The 25,234-nt window shown below is 43.4% G+C and overlaps 1 protein-coding gene across 4 annotated transcripts in view; it reads right to left on the reverse strand.

Annotated features, from left to right (window-relative positions):
• Nucleotides 1-11,892: 11,892 nt before the first annotated feature.
• Nucleotides 11,893-25,234, reverse strand: part of ZC4H2 (zinc finger C4H2-type containing) — an 80,767-nt gene continuing 67,425 nt past the window's right edge. For all 4 annotated transcript variants that reach the window (XM_056540859.1, XM_056540858.1, XM_056540860.1 and 1 more), the window contains exons 3-5: nucleotides 15,821-15,993; nucleotides 14,629-14,791; nucleotides 11,893-12,305 (exon numbers count right to left, since the gene is read on the reverse strand). In XM_056540859.1, the coding sequence (XP_056396834.1) occupies nucleotides 12,192-12,305; nucleotides 14,629-14,791; nucleotides 15,821-15,993 (450 nt within the window). In that variant the 3' untranslated portion in view covers nucleotides 11,893-12,191. The remainder of the gene's footprint in view (nucleotides 12,306-14,628; nucleotides 14,792-15,820; nucleotides 15,994-25,234) is intronic.

A 25,234-nucleotide genomic window follows, 5' to 3' on the forward strand; every position in this document is an offset into this window, starting at 1 on the left:
AGAACACCCCGGGTGTCACTCCTGACACCCGATGCGATCTTCCATAATATAGCAGAGAAGTGGAGCGGCTCTATACAGCACTCTGTACTCCGGCCGGCCAGTGATGGGAATAGAAATTTACATCACTCATTCATATTTTCCGCCCAGAGTGTGGATTGGTCGGATGGTGGCAGCCAAAATTTAGTTATAAAAAAGATACATTTCATAAAAATACAATTTGTTCCATCACTACTGTATCTTTTTTTATTATTTTTTTTATGATACCCTATGAAATTTTAATAAAAAAGGTATCTCCATCACTTTTTTGGATCGCTAAAGTCCAAAAAAAGAATAAAAACTGCCTTTAAAAACGCCAAAGCTAAAACCCACATGTGGTTTTTCTTGGCGTTTTGTTTTACTCCCATAGACTTCTATGGGAGAGAAATGCCACGATTTTAGGGAAAAGAACACCATATGCTCAAAATGCTGCAACTTTGCAAAACCGTCAAGGAGCTGAAAACTGCCAAAGAAGAGTGAAAAAATGCCAAAAGGATAAAAAAAAAAAGGCCAAACTGAAAAAGAATTTAGCGATTTCTTATTGATTTACAGCCACTGGCCACAGCATTTTTTCAATGAAAAAACGCCATGGGGGCCGATTTGGCATTTTTTTGGGGAAAACGCACAAAAAAAAACAAGTGGTAACTTAGCCTTAGGAGTCTTTGCCACAGATTCCAGCTGAAAATCTGGATAAAATAATTCAATACACGCAGCACTATTTTTTTCTGGAAAATTCCCAGATACCATGCCAAAAATTTGACAGCTCGGGTGCCGATGGTGTGCGGCATTCAGCGTTTCTGGCATGGTGTCATTTTTGTGTACTCCTTCTATTATCGAGGAGAACAATAAAAAAAAGCCAGAATCAGAGATTGAAACAAAGCCTAACAGTACAAAAAAAACACTTTGTTGAATCCACTTGAATTTGCAATTCCAGTAATGTAAAATGTACTCATGCTTTTTTCCTTTACTTTAATAATAAACAATAACTGGACCATCTTTGTTACTCTCTAATCTTGTTGGTGTAGCTGCTCAATTGCACAATATATGGTTAACTTGCTGTAGTTTATATGCTGCATATATTTGCACTAGGCACGTGACACTTTAGTCTTGTATCCTGCTACCTTTTAGGCATCTGTTTGTTACAGTATAGCTATTTGCATACCTGTTTAGGTGCCTGTGCCTTATTAGTGCAACAATTATTATCATAATTTGTTCAGCCTCTTATCTATACCCAATTTTTGTATACAATACACATTTTTGTATGGTGCAGTATCCGGTGAAGTAGCCTTTTTAATTGATGTCTGTTTCCTCCTTTCTATCAACTTATTTTATATTATGAAATTTCTATGTTAATAAAGTTTATCTATACATTATTGATAGGCATTTTCCAGCACAATTTATTGAGTCAACATCTCTTGTGACCTCTCAGCCTGCTACGATCCCACCTTATATACCATCTACCCTGTCATTTTGCCACCACTATTATACACAGCTCAAAAAAATAAAGGGAACACTTACAACACAATGTAACTCCAAGTCAATCACACTTCTGTGAAATCACACCGTCCACTCAGGAAGCAACACGGGCAATCAATTTCACATGCTGTTGTGCAAATGGAACAGACAACAGGTGGAAATTATAGGCAATTAGCAAGACACCCCCAATAAAGGCGTGGTTCTGCAGCTGGGGACCACAGACCACTTCTCAGTTCCTATGCTTCCTGGCTGATGTTTTGATCACTTGTGAATGCTGGCGGTGCTTTCACTCTAGTGGTAGCATGAGACGAAGTCTACAACCCACACAAGTGGCTCAGGTAGTGCAGCTCATCCAGGATGGCACATCAATGCGAGCTGTGTCAAGAAGGTTTGCTGTGTCTGTCAGCGTAGTGTCCAGAGCATGGAGGCGCTACCAGGAGACAGGCCAGTACATCAGAAGAAGTGGAGGAGGCCGTGGGAGTGCAACAACCCAGCAGCATGAACGTTACCTCCACCTTTGTGCAAGGAAGAGCAGGAGGAGCACTGGCAGAGTCCTGCAAAATGACCTCCAGCAGGCCACAAATGTGCATGTGTCCACAGAAACAGACTTCATGAGGGTGGTAGGAGGGCCCGACATCCACAGGTGGGGGTTGTGCTTACAGCCCAACACCATGCAGGACATTGGGCATCTGCCAGAGAACACCAAGATTGGCAAATTCGCCACTGGCACCCTGTGCTCTTCACAGAAGAAAGCAGGTCCACACTGGGCACATGTGAGAGAGTCTTGAGACGCCATGGAGATTGTTCTGCTGCCTGCAACATCCTCCAGCGTGAACGGTTTGGCGGTAGGTCAGTAATGGTGTGGGGTGGCATTTCTTTGGGGGGCCGCACAGCCCTCCATGTGCTTGCAAGAGGTAGCCTGGTTGCCATTAGGTACCGAGATTAGATCCTCAGACCCCTTGTGAGACCATATGCTGGACCTCATGTGGCTGGAGTGTGTCAGCAGTTCCGGTCAAGAGGAAGGCATTGATGCTATGGACTGGCCCGCCCGTTCCCCAGACCTGAATCCAATTGAGCACATCTGGGACATCATGTCTCGCTCCATCCACCAACGCCACGTTGGACCACAGACTGTCCAGGACTTGGTGGATGCTTTAGTCCAGGCCTGGGAGGACATCCCACAAAAGACCATCTGCAACCTCATCAGGAGCTTGCCCAGGCATTGTAGGGAGGTCATACAGGCACGTGGAGGCAACACACACACACGACTGAGCCTCATTTTGACTTGTTCTAAGGACATTACAGCAAAGTTGGATCAGCCTGTAGTGTGGTTGTCCACTTTGATTTTGAGTGGTGCTCATATCCAGACCTCCATGGGTTGATACATTTGATTTCCATTGATCATTTTTGTGTGATTTTGTTGTCAGCACATTCAACTATGTAAAGACGAAAGTATTTCATCTGATTAGTTAATTCATTCAGATCTAGGATGTGTTATCTTATGGTGCCTTTATTTTTTTGAGCAGTGTATTACCACTCCTATTCTAAATCATTTTTTCACTAGAAAAGAGCATTTCCTTTATACCATTTTCTCAAAACTAAGGTGATCTCATTGAAATTAGTAACTTGAATTACATAGTCTGCTCCCTTTTATATCAATGCAGCACAAACGAAAGGTGGAAGATACTTCCAAAATGGGACATTAATCAGGGTGCAGAACTCTCATGTAGAATATGTAGAATATATATAGGAATTGTGAGAAGGTGAAAGGCATGTGGTGGATGGGCAATATGTGTCACCAAGGCTCCTGGTTTTGGTGAAGTAAGAGCCGGTAGTTATTTAGTGTCTGTGCTGCGATGCAGTCTGACACTGCGGCCGTAGTATGGCTGGAAGGCCAATCAAGGACGGCTTACTGAGAATGACCAAGTGCAGGGTGGGGGTCATTCCCACAATCCAGGCCGCCTTTTGTTGGCCTTAAAGGCAACCTGTTTCACCAGCTGAGGGGGATTTGCTAGTTGCAGTTCACACTGCCAGAGAGAGCTGTATGTGGAGTTTGTCCCTGCGTTTGCTGTAAGGTTGGAAGCTGGTGAACAGCCTGCCTGGAAAAGACTTGCTTGATGCCGCATGGCATGGACTCTAGTGTGAACAAACTCCTAAGGAAATAACAGGTGGATTTTTATTACGTTTTCCTTTTGTTCTAAATTTAAGGACTGTTTGATGTGTGCCAAGTGTGAATAAAACACTGAACTTTGATTTGAAAAGTACTGTTTCCTTGCCTCTATACTGCAACCACACCTATTTGCAAGAACGAGTCATCACAGAATATATGATCAAATTAATTTGGAGACAAAAATGCAACGCTAAACTGGGGATTGTTTCCAGCCTGGACTGGGCTCTTTGTCAGGCAATAGTAAAATACAGGACTCTTCGGCAGGCGAAGAGCCCTGTATTTTACCCAACATACTGGGTTATAGTGAGGGTGAAATAATTTGAAAACATTGGTCTCTTACATTAATTTGTGGTGTAGTATCAGAGTTCTGTCCATTTAAATAGCCAAGGCTATTGCACTCCTGTGCAAAATGGAGGCAGGGAGCCAGCTCGCAGAGCTCCCCTGCCTCCTCAATATTCACCTCCTGGCCTGTTCCTGTAATGAATATGCAAATTTCTTCTCTCACGTCACTAGGACGGGAGTGAAATAGCGCTCTGCTCAGAAAGCTAAGCGCTCATGCACCGGAAGGCGTGAAGAAATTATATATTCATTATGGAGGTGGGTCAGGCAGTGAATATTTAGGAGGGAGGGGAGTTCGACGAGTCGGTCCCCCGCCTCCACTGAGTACAGGATTGGAATAGCCATGGATACATAAAGATGGTCACCTGCACTGTGACCCAGTATATTGGGATAAGTGCAGATGAACAGCCTGTCAGTTTCCCTTTAAGCTTAAATACCCCACCGCAGGTTGCCCCCCCCTCCAAAGTGAAAGAAGTCACCCTGTCGCTGTGCATGCTAGTCCTGGGGCAATCTGATCATAGTCTGCTTCAGTTTGACTCTACTAGCAGAGCCCCGATCACACTGAGTAATGCTACGCAATAGTATAGCATTATTCAGTCTTAGCAATCTTATGATTTTAAATTTACATTGGTCATCATAAGGAATCAATTTTAAAGTCCAAAATAGCAGATTTATGGTCATATCACAAAATGGAAAAATAGAATAAAAAGTTATCAAAGTATGACAAATATGAAAAGTGGAGGCTCTGAGAGAACAATAGAGAGGTAAGTATATGCCTTTTTTTATGTTTTCAGACAGCCTGGACACATTTATTGAAAAACAAAAGTTTTAGCTGGAAAACCCCTTTAAAACCATTGACAAGGAAATTTAGCTAATGTTTATTAGCAAAGGATCCCAATCAATTTTGACTATGACCAAATTGTGATGGCTAGACAACTAGATCAGAGAATCTCAAAATTACAGAACTTGTTGGGCTGTACATAATAAAAGGGGGATAGTACATAATAAATGTGGTTCAATGAAGAAGCCTGGCCTGACAAGCATGTGAACAGATGTGTAAGTTATCCTGCAAAAGATTGTGATAACCTGAACGAGCCTGCACGGAGGAGAGGTAAAGGATGGACGAGTGGTAAAGAATGGAGGAGAGGTAAAGGATGGACAAGTGGCTTCACCTGTTAAGCAAAATGGTGCTTGGAATGCAGAGACTCTGAGCAGTGGCTGCTCAACTGGAAAAGTATACTTACAGCCTGGTTGCTTCCTCCTCCCTTGCAGATGGTGAAGTGGAGGATGTAGTGAAGGATGCAACAATGGATTTATGACAGAGATGGTGTCAGAGGAGACTGAAGCAGTAACCTGATCTGAAGCAGGGGTATGTAAGACTATAGACTCAATGCCTAATGTACAACCATCAACCAAACTGTTTTCCTGGCAGTGATCCAATGTAGCCAGGCCCTAAATTTACTAAATACACATAAGGGTAGCTTGAAGAAGATGGCAAACTTGATAAGACATGAACTCAGAAAGGTAACAGACCACATGAGCACAGTAAAATAAACAACAGTATACAAGATTACATGCCATCATTCAAGAGTGACCTCAAAAAGGTCAACAACAAAATCCCCCTACTTATTAATATGATGGGTGATCTCAAAAACAGATCCTATAGGAACAACATTACAATTCATGGGGTCCTGGAACTTGCTGGAACTGGCTATTTTAAGACATGAGTTCTCAATAAACTGGGATAATATATCTTAAAAAGTTACTGTAAAAGACAACCTTTGCTCTGCATAGACTTCTTTGACATGTCTGATAAACATGTGAATCCACCTTATATAACAAATTACCCTAAAAAGTATATTATATAAATAGGAATAAAAATTAAGATAAACATAACATTACAGGAACAACATACACATACTGTAAGTATATTCAAAAAAGGCCTATAAGATTCATTGGTTTTGTGCAATAGTCTCGCTTAGGGTCTATTCACACGTACAGTATTCTGCACAGATTTGATGTGCAGGATTAGAAGCTGTGCTCAGTCATTTAGTTTACATTGAAATGTGCAGCAGAAAATCCTGCACATCAAATCTGTGCAGAATACTGTACATGTGAATAGACCATAAATGTATTAAAATACTTACCAATGCGCAAAATAATGTCTTTAACCTGTTAACGACTGTGGATGAGTATAGACGTCCAGTTTGGCGGCCGTTCCCGCAAATGGACGTCTATACTCGTCCATTATTCTCGTGGGTGCTGTCCAGTGCACCCACGAGATCGCGGCAGGGACTCGGCTGTATCACACAGCCGGGACCCTGCTGCACTGCCGGGACCGAAGTAAACTTCGGTCCCGGCAGTTTTAACCCTTACAGCCGCGGTCGGAAGTGACCGCGGGCTGTAAGTGTAAGTGTTATGTCTCCTCTGCAGCACCCCGCATCGCGGGGCCTGCCGCACTGCCGGGAGTGAAGTTCACTTCACTCCTGACAGTTTAACCCTTACAGCGGTGGTCAGAAGTGACCGAGCGCTGAAAGGAGTTCTGACAGAGGGAGGGGGCTCCCTCTGTCTCTCCTGCAGCACCCCGGAGCATCGCGGGGTGCTGCTGCATACCTGGGCAGTCGGGGGTCCTACAAAGACCCCCAGGTCTGCCCTGGGTATTGCCTGTCAGGACGTGCCAGAGGCATGTCCTAATATACTGCCTGCTAGTGAAAACTGGCAGGCAGCATATAACTGCAATGCTTTGGAATACTAAGTATTGCAAAGCATTAAAAAGTGTAAAAATTAATAAATAAAATAAAAGTGTAAAAATAAATAAAAATGTAATAAAAGTGTTTAAAAAAAATGAAAAAAATCTTAATACTTTTATTAAATGAATCTAATAAAAAAAATGCATAATGTGTAGGATCGCATTGGCGGACATCCGCAGCATGTGATCCTACACATTATGCAGCAGTCACGGTAATGAGCTCCCTGCTGCAGCTGGGTAGCTTTGTGTGTCCACTCATAGCGGCGGATTTCCCACCAGCAGTCATGAGCGGACACACTGAGCTACCCAGCATGCAGCAGTGAAGGATATATTCGCCATGAGCGGGTGCTTATTCCCACAACATGGCGGATATATCCATCAGGAGCCTTAACTGTCACAGACAGACGCGTTATACGGATAGCCAACCAAGGACCAATCAGAGAGGTCCCTGGTCCAGCCAATAACTTGTAGGGGTGCGGTATATAAATAGGGTCACTTGTGGGGGTGGGGGTACTGTTCTGCCTTGAAAGATAAATGGCGCTCCTCTCCTTCTGAGTCCTACCACGCGGCCAAGGAACCATATATGGCCTAAGCGGGGGTATTTCCGAACATGGGACAAGCAGCTAAATAAAATATAGGGTGAATTTCTTTCAATATCAGAAGTGATGTACAAAAAATATGTCCCACAAACGATGCATTTGTGAAAAAAAGCTAGTTTCGATTTTTTATACACTGACTTTGTAATAATTCCTGCCAAAAAACTATGGTATTAAAATACTCACTGTACCCCCTAGCGAATATCTTGAGGGGTCTAGTTTTTAAAATTGTGTCATTCGGGGGGGGGGGGGGGGGGGGGTTCCCATGTTCTACTACTTTTCAATACATCTAAAATGTGAATAATAATAATAAAAAAAAAAGTTGAGAAAATAAAGTAGACATATGAAATAATTTTTGATAAAAAAAAAATAAACATTATGTACCTATTAACGTCAAAATAGCCAAAAATCGTCTTTTTTCAAAAATTTCATGGTTTCTTGCATTGTAAATAAAAAAATACAAATTATATCGATTCACTTTTACTATTTTCATGTAATACAACTTGTGACAAAAAACAATGTCAGAACTGTTTTCATTGGCAAAACATTACCAGAGTTATTCTCAAATAAAGACATACATCCCAGATTTGAAAAAACAGGCCTGGTCTTTGAGGGGCGTACAGGCTTAATTAGCTTGGTCCTTAAGGGGTTAATGTAATATATATTAGTAATTATGTAAGTGTAATAGAATAATAGTATGTTTTCAACGTATTAAGTCAACTTTAAATTGTTCCAATATTGCATAAGATAGAAGATGTCACAAACTGTGCTGCCGGTATCTAATATTATCAATTACAGGGTGGACGCGTTTCAGGACTACTGAATGCTGTTGAAGAAAGGACAGTAGTCCTGAAAAGCATCGAGCCTGTATAGTAAAAATCAGGAAGATACATCCAATAAGCAATATCACTACAGTTACCTTACCATATTGCTCTTGTAATTGACAGCTCAAATTCCCGCCAGGTTCCACAAGGTTTGGCGGCATTCTAAGAACCATTGCGGTGCACAAGATCGCTACTTTCCCAGTGAAAGCACTAAAAAGGAGAACTCAACATAGCAGACACGCACAGAGGCCCACATTTATCATTGCAGTGCAAGTGAAGCATTTTTTTACACCTTTTTTTGTGTGCTGTAATGTGTAGGAGAATCAAATTTATTAAAAGGTAAAAGAGCTTTGATAAATTTTCTGCAGGTCACATTTTCTGAAGTTTCTGTCTACACATAAACCAAAAAGCTACGCCATGTCTGGGCTGGTGTAGTTTTACAGACTTTTCAATGGCTTTGCGCCTTTTTTTTTTGCTCCTTTTTACAAAAAAGGCGCAATGATAAATCCCTTCCATATCATGTGTATTGCCGAAATCAGTGGATTGCAACTCAAAATCAGCAGAAATGTGTAAACAAAAAGGGGCAAAAAAAGGCGCAAAAAACCCTGCTTGCGCCTTTTTTGCTCCTTTTTTTAGACACAAAAAAACAGTCTAAAGACAATGATAAATGTGGGCCAGAGTCTATACTCCTACCAGAGGACAGAAACCGCTCTGTTTTGGAGATATGACTGCAATTACCACAGGCAGCTCCTGAGACTGTTCCCTGGTCAATTACAAGCAAAGCAGGATAGATCAAGCCGTGATTTGTCATAATTGTTATGATTATGGTTTACAGCTCACGAAAACCCTAAATCCCCAATATATGATTTGGGTAGCCATGTCATCTGCTGGTGTTGGTCCACTGTGCTTCATTAATTCCAGGGTCAACACATCCATCTACCAGGAGATTTTGGAGCACTTCATACTTCCTTTCCTTTTAAGTTGCATTACTGAAATACAATGGACTTTTGCATGATATTCAAATTGTTTGAGTTCCACCTGTAAACCAACCCAGTTGATAATATTGGAACGATATATACTGGCAACACAATTTGTGACATCTTCCATCTAATACAATATTGGAACAATGTATACTCCTAGCCAACCTGTGACATTGACTTAATAAAGTTGAAAACATTTATTATTCTTATTACATCAGAGACACTCTCTTGCACATTGAGGTATTTTGATACATTAAAGGAAAACTGTCAGATATTTTCTCCCGCACTATCCACAGTACTGGTGGATAGTGCGGGAGATGCTGATTAAAACGAGCCCTACCTTACTTGGATCCGCCTGGAGGTTTGCCCACAATTGTAGTTTTATTCTATGTGTATATCTTGCTGTAACTGGCATGGGCGGGGCTTCTGCTGCTAACTGGCACTGACGTCAGCACCGCTTATAAATATTTATCCCCCCCCCCTCCCTCCAGTTAGGAGCGGCGAAGAGAGGGAGAACTAGAGGGAGGGGGGATGAATATTCATAAGCGTCGCTGAAGTCAGGGCAGAAGCCCCGTCCATGCCAGTTACAGCAAGATATACACATAGAATAAAACTACAATTGCGGGCAAACCTCCAGGCGGATCCGGGTAAGGTAGGGCTCATTTTAATCAGCGTCTCCCGCACTATCCACCAGTACTGTGGATAGTGCGGGAGAAAATATCTGACAGTTTTCCTTTGAGACTATTGCTGGCACAAACCAATGAAACAAATGGTCCTTTTTTGAATATACTTCTTGGTATGCTGTTGGAATGTTATTTTTATTTCTATTTACTTAATATAATTTTAGAGTCATTTTTATAGAGATTCACAAGGGCCCTGTGATCCATCTTTTTAGACTGACAATTAAAATCCATATTTTAAACCTTGAAGACTGTTATATATTGTTTGTCTTTGTATTGGACTCAACCTCAGCTATATGCTGTTGGAGTGAGCTGCACCTTTCTTTTGGTTTTTAATGTCTGAGCACATGCGACAACATTGCTTTTTATGGCAATAACCCTTTAACAACTTTTTCCAACAGAATGATAACACTGCCATTCCATGCCCAGTCTTTGTCAAAATAAAGACCATGACATCATAATTAAGACAGCATGTTGAGGACGATCTCACTATTGATGTCAGTAGGTATCCATATCTTTAGAGTTTTCTGTAGATTATACCAAAACAACACACATGTAAAAAGAAAGGGCAACTAGTAAATTTGCAAGAGGGTCACTAGTGCGCAGCAGTTACTGATGTGTGTGAGAAGTGAAGACTAGCCCATTTGGTAGGATCCCAAAGAAAAGGTAATGTAGCAGAAATTGCTGAAAAATTGAATGCTGGCTATGATCGAAAGGTGTCAAAAGTGCATCACAGCTTGCTCGTGATAGGATGGAGTAGCATGTTGACCCCTGTCCACCACAAAAAGCCCCTACAAGGAGCCTGTGAGCATCAGAACAGGACTGCATAGCAATTAACTTTGTGGACAGCCAGGTGTGTGTGTGTGTATATATCTTACCTTATACAGACATGGCTCTAAGATGCACCATGGAAAGAAGGTAAGTTAGCTGAGGCAGTGTGATACTTTGGGCACTTTTGGACACTACTGGGAAGCTAGGGTCCTGGCATTCATGCACGTTACTGAAGCCTACTGCCTACCTAAACAGTTGTTGTTGACTAAGTACATCCATTCATGTCAAGGGTATTCTAGGGGTACTCCGGTGGAAAACTTATTTTTTATTTATTTCTTTTTTTAAATCAACTGGTGCCCGAAAGTTAAACAGATTTGTAAATTACTTCTAATAAAAAATCTTAATCCTTCCAGTACTTCTTAGCTGCTGAATACTACAGAGGAAATTATTTTCTTTTTGGAACACAGTGCTCTCTGCTGAATCACGGGCACAGTGCTCTCTGCTGACATCTCTGTCCATTTTAAGAACTGTCCAGAGTAAGAGATAATCCCCATAGAAAACATATGCTGCTCTGGACAGATTTTTTTAATAGAAGTAATTTACAAATCTGTTTAACTTTCTGGCCAGTTGATATAAAAAAATAATAATAATAATAAATAAATACGTTTTCCACCGGAGTACCCCTTTAATGGCTCTTTCTCCAGGATAATGCATACTGCAAAAATTGCTTAGGAATGGTCTGGGGACCATTACAAAGTTGAAGGTGTTGATTTGGCCTCCAAATTCTTCAGATCTCATTTAGATTGAACATCTGTGAAGTGTGCTAGAAAAATAAGTCTGATCCATGGAGGCCCTTTTCACAACTTACAGAGGTTAAATGATAATGATGTGGTGCCATATACCACAGGACACCTTCAAAGGACTTGTGAAGTCCATGCCTCGTTGGGTCAGAGCTGATTTGGCTGTATATGGGGTACCTTCATGATTTTTATGTTATGGATATACTGCATAGCAAATTTCTAGCAGATACCTTAGCCTTGTGTGATCCCATCACGTATGCACAAGTATACACAATCCCTTTTACTATTATTTTTTCTTCCCCTTTATTTATCGATCCATTTGCTTGTGATCCATGTAATTGAGGCATTTTAAAAGTTATCATTTAGAATGTTATATTTTTGTTTTGTAATTGCACATTGTTCTTATCCTCTGCTAGCAATGGGAAATTGTGTTCTAAGAGCAGGGTATGAAAATAGCACCAAAAACCTCAATAGTTTTTTCTTTTCCTTTTTTTTTAACTAAAAAAATTACAACAAACACTGGGAATGTATGGTTGTAGCAAAGTTACAGCAAAAACAGCTACATTAGTTGGCTTTGTTTTGCAGCTTTTTTATGCTAAAACTGCGCCACAGTAACAAAACAGGCCCATTGTGCTTACAACACGTTAAATAGAAAAACATCACATGTTCAGTTCAAGGTTTCACAGGCTTCAGGGCGAGCAGGGTTACATTGTTACTAGAAACTATGTGATGGAAAAAGGGACATTTCAGGTTTAGGAAGGGGCTTCAATCTATTCATCTTGCTTCCGTTTTGGCTTCTTAGGATTTCTAGACCGGCTCTTTGCTTTGCAGAGTGGACAAATGGGTGCATTGCGATGAATCTGCTGGTGACAAGACAAGCAGGCCTAGGAAGAAAAATTATGGGTTTAGAAAATGTTTTTTCATTTCACAATTGCTCAATATGTATAAAGCCACTTGAGGTGAAAACTGGTTGTAGAACTGATCCCATTTAAGTTCGGATGGTGAAACATGCTGCATGGGTGCCGGACAGGGGAATGCATGTTGCTTTGGTCCATTGTCTGGCACACACAATTAAAGACTGCCGGATCTAAACAACTAATGCACTTTTGCCATTAGTTGTGATATCAGTTGCGGGCTGGGTTCACTGATCTACATACCGGACATATATATGTGAAGCCAGCCACATAGAATAGCCCAGGTTGACCTGGAACATGACACCACCTATTTGAGCTGTTAGGCAATTGTCCTCATCTTAACCCCTTAAGGACTCAGCGTTTTTCAGTTTTTGCATTTTCATTTTTTCCTCATCACCTTCTAAAAATTAAAACGCTTTCAATTTTGCACCTAAAAATCCATATGATGGCTTATTTTTTGCCCCACCAATTCTACTTTGCAGTGACAGTCATTTTACCAAAAAATCTACGCGAAACGGAAAAAAAAATAATAATTGTGCGACAAAATTGAAGAAAAAATTTCATTTTGTAAGTTTTGGGGGCTTCCGTTTCTACACAGTGCATTTTTTTGGTCAACATTACACCTTATCTTTATTCTGTAGGTCCATATGGTTAAAATGATACCCTACTTATATAGGTTTGATTTTGTCGTACTTCTGGAAAAAATCAAAACTACATGCAGGAAAATTTATACGTTTAAAATTGTCATCTTCTGACCCCTGTAACTTTCATTTTTCCGCGTACAGGCTGGTATCGGTACCATTTTTATGTTGATCGGACTTTTTGATCGCTTTTTATTCTTTTTTTTTATGATGTAAAAAGTTACCAAAAATACGCTATATTTTTGCGCGTACGCCATTGACCGTGCGGTTTAATTAATTATATAATTTTATAGTTCGGACATTTACGCACGCGGCGATACCACATATGTTAATTTTTATTTTTTTATGGGAAAAGGGGGGCGATGCAAACTTTTATTAGGGAAGGGGTTAAATGACCTTTTTTTTTTTTTTTTTTTTTTTTTGCAGTAACACTGCACACACTGATCTCCTATGCTGATCCCTGCAAAGCCATAGCTTTGCACGGATCAGCGAGATAGGGGCTTGATCGCTCAAGCCTGTAGCTCAGGCTTGGAGCAATCAAACCCCGATCGGACGCCGCGGAGAGAGGTAAGGAGACCTTTTATCGCGATGTCCCGATCAGCCCAACTGAGCTGCCGGGAAGCGTTTACTTTCGTTTTCAGACGTCTGAAGGGTTAACAGCGCGTGGCACAACGATTGGTGCCGCACGCTGTTAGCCCAGGGTCCCGGCTATCGTTAGCAGCCGGGACCGACCTGGTGTGATGCGGGGACTTTCCCTTTAAAATTCCAAGATCAACGACCTATCTTTGGCAATCTGGTACACATGGCTCATAATATCATTTATCAATCGAAAAGGAGTTCTGACTGACTTTCCCTTTAAAATCTTTCAATAAATTAAACAATAACTGCTTTCTTGGGCAGAGTTCCATAATCCTTCAATGAATCCTCTAGATGTAGAAAATACAATAAGGATAATTCCCTGACCTGTGAAAGCATACTGGGAATTGTGAATTCGAGTCTGCAGGCTGGGGACCATTGCTGTAAATGATAATCTAATAATGCTTAATGAACTAACCAGATCTGTCACACTCCCCTAGGATGATTTTAAAAGACTTTTCTAGACTTAGAATTTTTCTACACCAGCTGAAACCATAGCCTGGATGGCAAATATCTTTTTACTTAAAGGAGTACTCTGGTGCAGAGTATTCCTGCTCCGTCCTGCCCGGGCTGCAAAAAAAAATGAAAATGAACCATCTCTCACCTTCCTGGGTTCCCGCGGAGCGCCACTACAGCTGATCGGTCCTCCGGTCCATCTTCTTCATACTTCTGTGTGTAACGAAGCGTCACATGGCGCTCAGCCTATCGCCGGCCGAGGCAGAACATCGCGGCGGTCGGCGATAGGCTGAGCGCCATGTGACGCATCGTTCACACGGAAGTATGAAGAGGATGGACCGGAGGACTGATCAGCTGTAGTAGCGCTCTGCGGGAACCCAGGAAGGTGAGAGATGGTTCATTTTCATTTATTTTGCAGCCCGGGCAGGAATAATCTGCACCAGAGTACTCCTTTAAGATTACACATTGTATAACTGCTCTTTGTAATGCAGAATTTCTCTTTTAGTTCACAGCATCATATATGGCTTTCAGTGGCTAGCAAAACAGGATGAAACAATTACCTTCATAGGAGGCGGCTGCTGGCGGAACGTAGCTGTCTGTCTGGTATCCTGCTTTCTGGCTACTTGTAGCTGTTGGGCCGCTGCAGCTGCTGCTGCCAGGGATTCTGGTATAGGTGGCTCCTGGGGCTCTGTCTGCCATTCAGCTTTCTGTTTTTCAAAATAGCTACAACATAAAGACAAGCGTTTAAGTCCATTTTGTTGAAAAACAGAGTTACATTCTTTATAGCCTCATCACAGAATTAATTATCGCGTCTACTGATCTCTAAGGCTGTGTTCGCACTATGTTTGGAAGATACGGATCCCGTGACTGTATCATCAAAACGTAGTGTGAACCCAGCCTCACAATTACTTGTGAGAATGAGAATGCGTATTTTGTTGAAGCACAGTAGAAAGGCATGAGCTATGACTTCTATTACAGAATAATATGTTGTGAATCATATTAAAAGGGGTAGTCTACGGGCCAGCGTTAAGAACATTTAGTTCTGAACGCTGTGTACGCGCTGCGGGGGGGTTTACCACGCCCCCTCGTGACATCACGCCACACACCCTAAAAGAAAGTCTATGGGAGGGGGCGTGGTGGCAGTAACGCCCCCTCCCTTAGACTTGCATTGAAAGGGCATGATGTGACGTTACAAGCGGGCATGGCAGACCCCTGCAGCACGCACACTGGCCAGTGGAGTACCCCTTTAATGGGGGGAAAAAGAAGGTCAAAGTGAGCTTAAATTCCCTTAAATAATTAGCCAGATCATGCATGACATCATTTGGCTGCTCCCTCAACAAATGGGATTGACTATTCAGCTAACAGGATCTACAGTACAATCTGTGTGAAATGCTCCATTCCTACAGACGAAGAAACTTTCATCAATGGCGCCATCGAAGCTGGGAAAGCCAGTCAATGCAGCGGTTCTTATCTCTGACCATATAACATCTATAGAGTAGGGATAGAGGTTGGCTAAGGAAGACAACATCTTAAAGACTATTCTATAAAGCAATGCCCCAATATGTTGCATGGAGTCCCAAGTCCCTACAATTGCTGTGGAGTTTTGTAGTATTCTGAATTCCGCCATTGTAACATTATTACCAGCCTATTTGCAGACAAACAAAATGAGACGGAGCACATAGCAAGAATCCCGGCTGTTGGCCCAACATAAGCACATCCTAAAGGAATGTATCTACAGCATATACTACTTACTCCAGAGACAGCTTCTCCTCCTCTTCACACAGGTCTGGCAGCCTCTGCAGTCCAAGAGTCATTCTCAGGGCATCTACATGCTCTTTCAGAGGTTTGTATTCGTCATGCAAGCGCCGAGTGGACTCCAGCAATTTGTTTAAGTCGTTCTCAGACTGCTTGATAGTGTTCTCCATCTGCAGTGTACAACAAGAGCATCACCATGGTTGGTTTTTATTATTTCATAGGTAACCAGATGAACTATATACTGTACTTTAGTATCTACTATAATGCTGTGAAGGGTGAGGCATGTCCTCTTGGTTATGAGCTGACCTTTTTTTTTATCTCCAAATGTCTCTAAGCTCTTTTCACGGCATGCTCTGGGTTTACATATGCCGATACTTCCCAGCTTATATATCAACTATAAGCCAAGAAACTAGTGTGCTGTGATCAGAGACGTCCATTACACCAGCACTGGGATGAGGGCAACTGTTCCTGAGGTTTACAGAAAGCTTTACATCTGGATCACATACAGTAGGTTATAGCTCAGGCATATTAGAATCAGAGGATACAACCGCTTCTTTTCCCAGATACTTGCATGTTAAAAAATATATATATATATCATGTCAGGCTTTGTTCACATACAGAATTTTGGGCAAATGGCTTTTGATCAGTTTTTTTCAGCAGTTTTTAGGCTGAAAAAGCATTTGTGAACATAGCCTCACACTAGATATGTAGGGGATAGTATGGCAATCTACATTAAGGGTGCGTTTATATGGCCTTCTGTCCCCATTTTTTTTATCCCCCTTTCGGTTCCATTCTTACAGGCTGTAAGCGGCTTAAAAACTGTTTTAATAAAATCCCATTCATGTCAAATGGGATTTTTTTTTTTTTTACAACCCGTTTACATCTGTTTGTACACCTCTGCATTCATTTCCATTTTTTTTGACGGCCGAAAAAAAACGGCACATGCAGTATTTCTTTTTCCATAAAAAAAATGGATACAGTAAATTTAACATTGAAGTCGAAGGAAAACAGATGAGCCTTTAATGTCATCCATTTGCATCTGTTTTTTCAATCAGTTTTTTGATCAGAGCATGCTCAGAACCCAAAAAAATTTTTGGGTTTATTAACTGAACAATAATGGATCCAAACGGATACAAACGGATAACATCCGTTTGCATCCTTTATTGTCAGTTTTTTTTTAAGTCTGTTTTTATTTTTGACGGGAGAAGAACGTGACGGGTCTAGACGGCCATGTGAACGCAGCCTAAAAGGGGATGAAACTTATCAGAAAGGCAGGGATCTGACAGAAAACAGGTTATATATATGGTCCGGTGATAAATGTATTTGGTAGTAAATCTCCTTTAGGCTTAGGTATAAACAACGCATAGTGGTATTCCGGAATGTAACCTTTATAGACTACCATTAGTATAACCAAGTGACTAAAAGTACATTTACTGAAACCCATCAGGTGTATCATTGGCCTGGTTATGCGTTTTTGGCAGATATAAGACTTTATCAATATTACCCATCCTTAAAGGGGTACTCCGCCCCTAGATATCTTATCCCCTATCCAAAGGATAGGGCATAAAATGTCTGATCGCGGGGGTCCCACTGCTGGGTCGGCTGCAGCACCCCAGACATCTGCTGCACGGAGTGAACTTCGCTCCGTGCCAGATGACTGGTGATGCGGGGCGAAGGCTCGTGACGTCACGGCCACACACCCTCAATCAAGTCTATGGGAGGGGGTGTGGCATCCGCCACGCCCCCTCCTATAGACTTGCATTGAGGGGGCGCGGCCGTGACGTCACAAACCTCTTGTGAACCCGACGCTCTAAATGAACACCGGGTGCAGCAGGGAGATCGCAGGGGTTCCCAGCGGCGGGACCCCCCTGCGATCAGACATCTTGTCCCCTATCCTTTGGATAGGGGATAATATGTCTAGGGGCGGAGTACCCCTTTAAGGCATATAGAAATAAAACTGGATGGGCGACATGTGTTTTAGTAGAAAACACATGTAATGTCTTGGCTACAAATACTTTAAAATAATTGTGGTTATAGGGGGTTTACCACTAATCCAGAAAGCACTTGAAGTGTGTTTAAGAATAAATAATTTTTAAATTTACTTTTCAGTTTTTTTTTAAACTTCTTTATCATTTTCCATTTTCCCTCCACTACTCATCCCTGGAAATGTTAATCACTCCTAAATGATATGACAGGAAGGTCACAAGACAATTTTTCTGCCACAGTATCTCTCTGCAATGCCAAGTGCAGGATTACAGCAGTTTATCAGGAGATAAAAGTAACTGCGCACCAGCTTTCCAGTAGCCATAGGTGTGAAATATTTTTCGAAAGAATAAACCCTATTTATATACCGTATATGAATTTGGGTACTTAATACGTGACACTTTATATTATACACAATTGTAAGCAAGGTTTATTATGAATGAATAAAGAAATAAATAAGGTCAATTGTCATTACAAGGATCTAGAAGTAAATTCTATTTAAGGTCCTGAAATGCGTCGTTGCAGCGAAATATTTATTGTTCCTATTGACAATTCCAATAACTGTAACAGTTTTAGCAACTGAAAGAAATTACTGTAATAAAAGGACAACTGATATCAGTAAAAACGGAATAAGGACAGAGTATGTTTGATAAAACAACTTCATAATGACACCTGTTACAGGGGACAGTGACAGCGCATGTCAACTAATTTTATGTTTTTACTTTTCTCATTCCCTTTTACCATGTGGCATGCGATGGTCTGTTCACATTTGTGACCATTACACATATTCCTACAGCCTCTGGTAATCCATGCCCTTAGTAAAATGCAAAAATTCCTTGAAATCATGCATTATAAAATAGCTCACGATAGCATTTTTGTAAATGTTATGTTTAGTAAAGACTTCAGAATAAATTATGTTGGATCATTGAGGAAAATGAATCAAAGGTTTGTAAATTGCTGTAACAAGTTTTCACCGTGGGGATAATGTCACTAATTATTATGTCACTATGACATTTAACCAACAATTTGAATTCTGCTATGGATGAATGGAGTGTGAGCTGAAGCATCTAACAGGATCTCATTTAAAAGAATGGCTACAACGCCTTTTTATGTATATAGATACAACACACACAACATTTGTTGTATTCAGGGGCCACATTGTAAAAAGACAGCAAAATGAACATTTGACGCTTTAAAGATACAGCATTTTCTTATTTTTCAACTTTTGTAGTTTAATAGTTCGCACACTGCATGCAGCGATACCAAATATTTTATTTTTTTTACATTTTTTTATTTTAAAATAGGGAAAAAAAGGATGAGCTTTTTATTGGGAGAGGCGCTTATGTGTATTTAAAAAAATATATTTAATTTTATCATTTTTAGTTTTAGTCTTTTGATTGCAGTTACTGTTCATGGCTATGCTTTGGCATAGCAATGATTAGTATAATTGGCGATGCACTTGTATACTCTGCCAGAAGGCAGATCATGCAAGTAGATCCCCTTAGCCGACTGTGGGGAAGGTGAGGAGAGCTCAGGCTGCTTTCTTCACACCTTGGACTGCTGCAATCATGTTGCTGGTGGTCCGATAAGTCTTACATAGCCTTCAACTGCATCAAAGGGGTACTCCAGTGGAAAATATTTTTTTAATCAACTGGTCCCAGAAAGTTAAACAGATTTGTAAATTACTTCTGTTAAAAAATCTTAGTCCTTCCAGTACTTATCAGCTGCTGTATGATCCACAGGAAGTGCTTTTCTTTTTGAATTTCCTTTTTGCCTGACCACAGTGCTCTCTGCTGACACATCTGTCCATTATGGGAACTGTCCAGAGTAGGAGCAAATCCCCATAGAAAATCTATCCTGCTCCAGATAGTTCATAAAATGGACAGAGGTGTCAGCAGAGAGCACTGTGGTCAGGCAGCAGAAAGGAAATTAAAAAAGAAAAGAACTTCCTGTGGATCATAACAGCAGCTGATAAGTACTGGAAGGATTAAGATTTTTTTAATAGAAATAATTTACAAATCTGTTTAACTTTCTGGCAACAGTTGATTTAAAATAAAATGTTTTCCAGTAGAGTACCCCTTTAAGTGCCATAATCAGTATTGATCATGGCATCTAATGGGTTAATAGTGGATATTAGGGGGGTGAATCGCCAAGAATTTGGCGATCCGATTCGAATCGTGATACCAGTGTGGCGATTCGATATATCGCGATACCGTCTAGGTGACGATACATTGCGATATATCCCGATACATCGCCCCCCAGGGATCCCTTTAGATGCCGCTGTCAGCTTTGACAGCGGCGATCTAGTAGTCCGGCGTGCACTTTTCTCATTGTATCCCGTCCAGGCTGCAAAATAAAAGAAAACACACTTTCTCTTACCTGACAATGAGCCCCCGGAGCTCCGGTACAGGTGTTTGGTCCCCGGGCTGTATTCTTCTTACTTCCTGTTAGCCCGTCACGTCACACGGAGCTTCAGCCTATCACTGGCCGAGGCTGGACATTGCTGCGACCGGTGATAGGCTGAAGCTCCGTGTGACGTGCCGGGCTAATAGGAAGTATGAAGAATACAGCCCGGGGACCGAACACCTGTACCGGAGCTCCGGGGGCTCGTTGGCAGGTAAGAGAAAGTGCGTTTTCTTTTATTTTGCAGCCCGGACGGGATAAAAATGAGAAAAGTGCACGCCGTACTACTCCTTTAATAGCTAGCTGCGGCGATCGCGGCATGCTGGCTATTAGCGGCGACCCCCGGCTACTGAGAACAGCCGAGGTCTGCAGAGTATGGAGCGGGCACGAGACGGAGCCCGCTCCGTACACCCAGAGCGCTGCCGCGTCAGATCCGACCTGCCCGGCTCCACAAATGTGGAACTTGTATCTCCTGATGCCTGGGACATGCTGTTCCGGGCGTCAGGAGATACAAATTCCACATCCCTAAAAGAATCGATTCAAAAATATTTTGAATCGATTCAGTATCGCCAAGTGAAAAATCGCGATAATAGCGCAAATCGATTTTTTCTTACATCCCTAGTGGATATAAATGTACGTCAAGTCCCAGGGCCTTATGGGTCCTCTAGGGGATAGTCTTTGTGATTTCAATAAACTTGGCATAAATCAATAAATCAATAGTAGAAAAGAAATTGTGTAACTTTGCAATATATAATATGAAAGAAAAAATTGCCTCTATTTGTCCACTAATTAGGCTAATTTTCTACTCCAATCAAACCCCCAACTCGTGTAAATCCACCTTGAGAAAGGAAACAAACAGACTTACTAATCAGCTCACTTTGGGATCAGATTACATGCTACTCATAGAAGTCTATGGAGAGGGGGAGGGAGATGAGGGGAGAGTAGCCTGAGAGAGACAGGGGCAATATATTACTCCCATGCTGGATTCACAGCTTACACTATCCAGTCCTGCTCTTTGAAGTCCTCTATGCTGCTGCTTCTGAGGGTGTGAGGTACAGAAGAGTAGGACCCCTCGTTTGTATGCAGTGTACTGGAGACATTATAGCATTTAATCTCTACCCACTAGCTCAAGGACAACTGAAAATTATAGATTGGGTCTGCAGTGATGTAATTGGGTGAAAAAGTGCACATACAAGTTAAATAATTGCCATAAACAGTGCTACAAACACACACAATTGCTTATTGTGAAAAGTTACCACAAACTGCAGGTACGCTGCAAAGTGAACCGGTCATGGCTGTTTATACAGTGATTAACTAAAGCCTGTCAATCACCGATTAGAAGGGTGTGGGGGGCTACCCTCAGGAATACACCGGCCTTTAACTATGTATCCACACAAATTAGACTTTATATGTCATTTGTGCTAATAAAATAATGGACCCCTCCCTGTTGTATGCCACACTTCCATAGAGCATAACGTTCAGGAGACAGATCGGCTTTAACATTTAGTGTTCAGCACAATGAGTATTGTCACGATTCGGCTTCCAGGTAGTGGATCCTCTGTGCCAGAGAGGGATTGGCGTGGACCGTGCTAGTGAACCGGTTCTAAGCCACTACTGGTTTTCACCAGAGCCCGCCGCAAAGCGGGATGGTCTTGCTGCGGCGGTAGTGACCAGGTCGTATCCACTAGCAACGGCTCACCTCTCTGGCTGCTGAAGATGGGCGCGGTACAAGGGAGTAGGCAGAAGCAAGGTCAGACGTAGCAGAAGGTCGGGGGCAGGCGGCAAGGTTCGTAGTCAGGATGGGTAGCAGAAGTTCAGGTACACAGGCTTTGGACACACTAAACGCTTTCACTGGCACAAGGCAACAAGATCCGGCAAGGGAGTGCAAGGGAGGAGACTAGATATAGGCAGGGAACAGGTGGGAACCAATTAAGCTAATTGGGCCAGGCACCAATCATTGGTGCACTGGCCCTTTAAGTCTCAGAGAGCTGGCGCGCGCGCGCCCTAGAGAGCGGAGCCGCGCGCGCCAGCACATGACAGCAGGGGACCGGGACGGGTAAGTGACCTGGGATGCGATTCGCGAGCGGGCGCGTCCCGCTGTGCGAATCGCATCCCCAACGGCCAAGACAGTGCAGCGCTCCCGGTCAGCGGGACTGACCGGGGCGCTGCAGGGAGAAAGACGCCGTGAGCGCTCCGGGGAGGAGCGGGGACCCGGAGCGCTAGGCGTAACAGTACCCCCCCCCTTAGGTCTCCCCTTCTCTTTGTCTGGTAACTGCCTCCCCTGGGATGAGGACACCTGGAAAGAATGGAGGGTTTCCTCAACGGCAGGCAGTACAGCAGGAGTGGGAATGGGGAGGGAGGGCAGAGGGCGAGGCCTGGCACGGGGCAGTGTGACACCAGGACGGGGGCCATGGGGAGGCACAGAGGCTTGCCTGATGGGACTGGGAGGGGGGGAGAGGCACTTCCTGTGGCAGGCAGAGTCCCAGTTCCTGATCTCCCCGGTGGTCCAATCAATGGTGGGGGAATGAAGCCGGAGCCAAGGCAGACCGAGGAGGACCTCAGAGGTACAGTTGGGGAGAATGAAGAACTCAATCCTTTCGTGGTGGGGTCCGATAGACATCAGGAGGGGTTCTGTGCGGTAACGCACGGTGCAGTCCAATCTGGCTCCGTTGACCGCGGAAATGTAGAGCGGTTTGACGAGACGGGTCACCGGGATGCTGAATCTATTAACAAAGGACTCCAACATAAAATTCCCGGAGGCACCAGAGTCCAAGCAGGCCACGGCTGAGATGGAGGAGTTGGCTGCAGGAGAAATCCGCACGGGCACCGTGAGACGTGGAGAAGAAGACTTAGAAGCAAAAGATGCCACACCCACGTGAGCTGGGTGCGTGCGTGCGTTTCCCAGGCGTGGAGGACGGATAGGGCAATCCACCAAGAAATGCTCAGTACTGGCACAATACAGACAGAGATTTTCTTCTCTACGGCGATTCCTCTCTTCCTGGGTCAGGCGAGACCGATCCACTTGCATGGCCTCCTCGGCGGGAGGCCCAGGCGAAGACTGCAAAGGATGCTGTGGGAGAGGTGCCCAGAGATCTAAGTCTTTTTCCTGGCGGAGCTCTTGGTGTCGCTCAGAAAAACGCATGTCAATGCGGGTAGCCAAATGGATGAGTTCTTGGAGGTTGGCAGGAATCTCTCGTGCGGCCAGCACATCCTTGATGCGACTGGATAGGCCTTTTTTAAAGGTCGCGCAGAGAGCCTCATTATTCCAGGATAGTTCAGATGCAAAAGTACGGAATTGTATGGCGTACTCGCCAACGGAAGAATTACCCTGGACCAGGTTCAGCAGGGCAGTCTCAGCAGAAGAGGCTCGGGCAGGTTCCTCAAAGACACTTCGGACTTCAGCAAAAAAGGACTGGACTGTGGCTGTGGCAGGATCATTGCGGTCCCAGAGCGGTGTGGCCCAAGACAAGGCCTTTCCTGAAAGAAGGCTTACTACGAACGCCACCTTAGACCGTTCTGTAGGAAACAAGTCTGACAACATCTCCATATGCAGGGAACACTGAGACAAAAATCCACGACAGAGTCTGGAGTCCCCATCAAATTTGTCCGGCAGGGACAAGCGGAGGTTAGGAGCGGCCACTCGCTGCGGAGGAGGTGCAGGAGCTGGCGGAGGAGATGGTTGCTGCTGTAGCAGGGGCAGAATTTGCTGTAACATGGCGGTCAACTGCGACAGCTGCTGTCCTTGTTGGGCAATCTGCTGCGATTGCTGAGCGACCACCGTGGGAAGATCAGCGAGACTTGGCAGCGGCACCTCAGCGGGATCCATGGCCGGATCTACTGTCACGATTCGGCTTCCAGGTAGTGGATCCTCTGTGCCAGAGAGGGATTGGCGTGGACCGTGCTAGTGAACCGGTTCTAAGCCACTACTGGTTTTCACCAGAGCCCGCCGCAAAGCGGGATGGTCTTGCTGCGGCGGTAGTGACCAGGTCGTATCCACTAGCAACGGCTCACCTCTCTGGCTGCTGAAGATGGGCGCGGTACAAGGGAGTAGGCAGAAGCAAGGTCAGACGTAGCAGAAGGTCGGGGGCAGGCGGCAAGGTTCGTAGTCAGGATGGGTAGCAGAAGTTCAGGTACACAGGCTTTGGACACACTAAACGCTTTCACTGGCACAAGGCAACAAGATCCGGCAAGGGAGTGCAAGGGAGGAGACTAGATATAGGCAGGGAACAGGTGGGAACCAATTAAGCTAATTGGGCCAGGCACCAATCATTGGTGCACTGGCCCTTTAAGTCTCAGAGAGCTGGCGCGCGCGCGCCCTAGAGAGCGGAGCCGCGCGCGCCAGCACATGACAGCAGGGGACCGGGACGGGTAAGTGACCTGGGATGCGATTCGCGAGCGGGCGCGTCCCGCTGTGCGAATCGCATCCCCAACGGCCAAGACAGTGCAGCGCTCCCGGTCAGCGGGACTGACCGGGGCGCTGCAGGGAGAAAGACGCCGTGAGCGCTCCGGGGAGGAGCGGGGACCCGGAGCGCTAGGCGTAACAAGTATCCTTTAAGTTTAAGAACACAAATAATGGTCATAAGAAAGTATTATACTCATTAATTAATCTAGACAATTCTTGGAAAGAACAGAACTATGTAAACACATTGTATTACTCATGGTTTATTGATCCAGGGAGCGCCCTTAGTACTAGCCAAAGGAATCTGGCAGCTTTTGGCCTTTCCACCTTATTAACATAATCATCTCTTTTTTGCCATTCCTTTGCTATTAATCTTGGTCACATAGAAAATAATGTGTATAGACAAGTTACTGATATAAGATTAGAATGACTACAAAGGGACACGGTACACTCGAATTGTTAACGTAAAAACGTTACCTTCACATCTTTATGCATGCACTGGAATTAAGTTAACAATATGTAGTAATATCTTTTATACATAAACTGATTTTGATTATTGTGTACAATATGGAGTTTATGTCCAATAAAAGCTTGAGCATGCTCCTTTGTGTCCTGATATAAAAGTC

The sequence above is a fragment of the Hyla sarda genome, chromosome 9 (genome assembly GCF_029499605.1).
Source record: "Hyla sarda isolate aHylSar1 chromosome 9, aHylSar1.hap1, whole genome shotgun sequence".
Taxonomy (NCBI): domain Eukaryota; kingdom Metazoa; phylum Chordata; class Amphibia; order Anura; family Hylidae; genus Hyla; species Hyla sarda.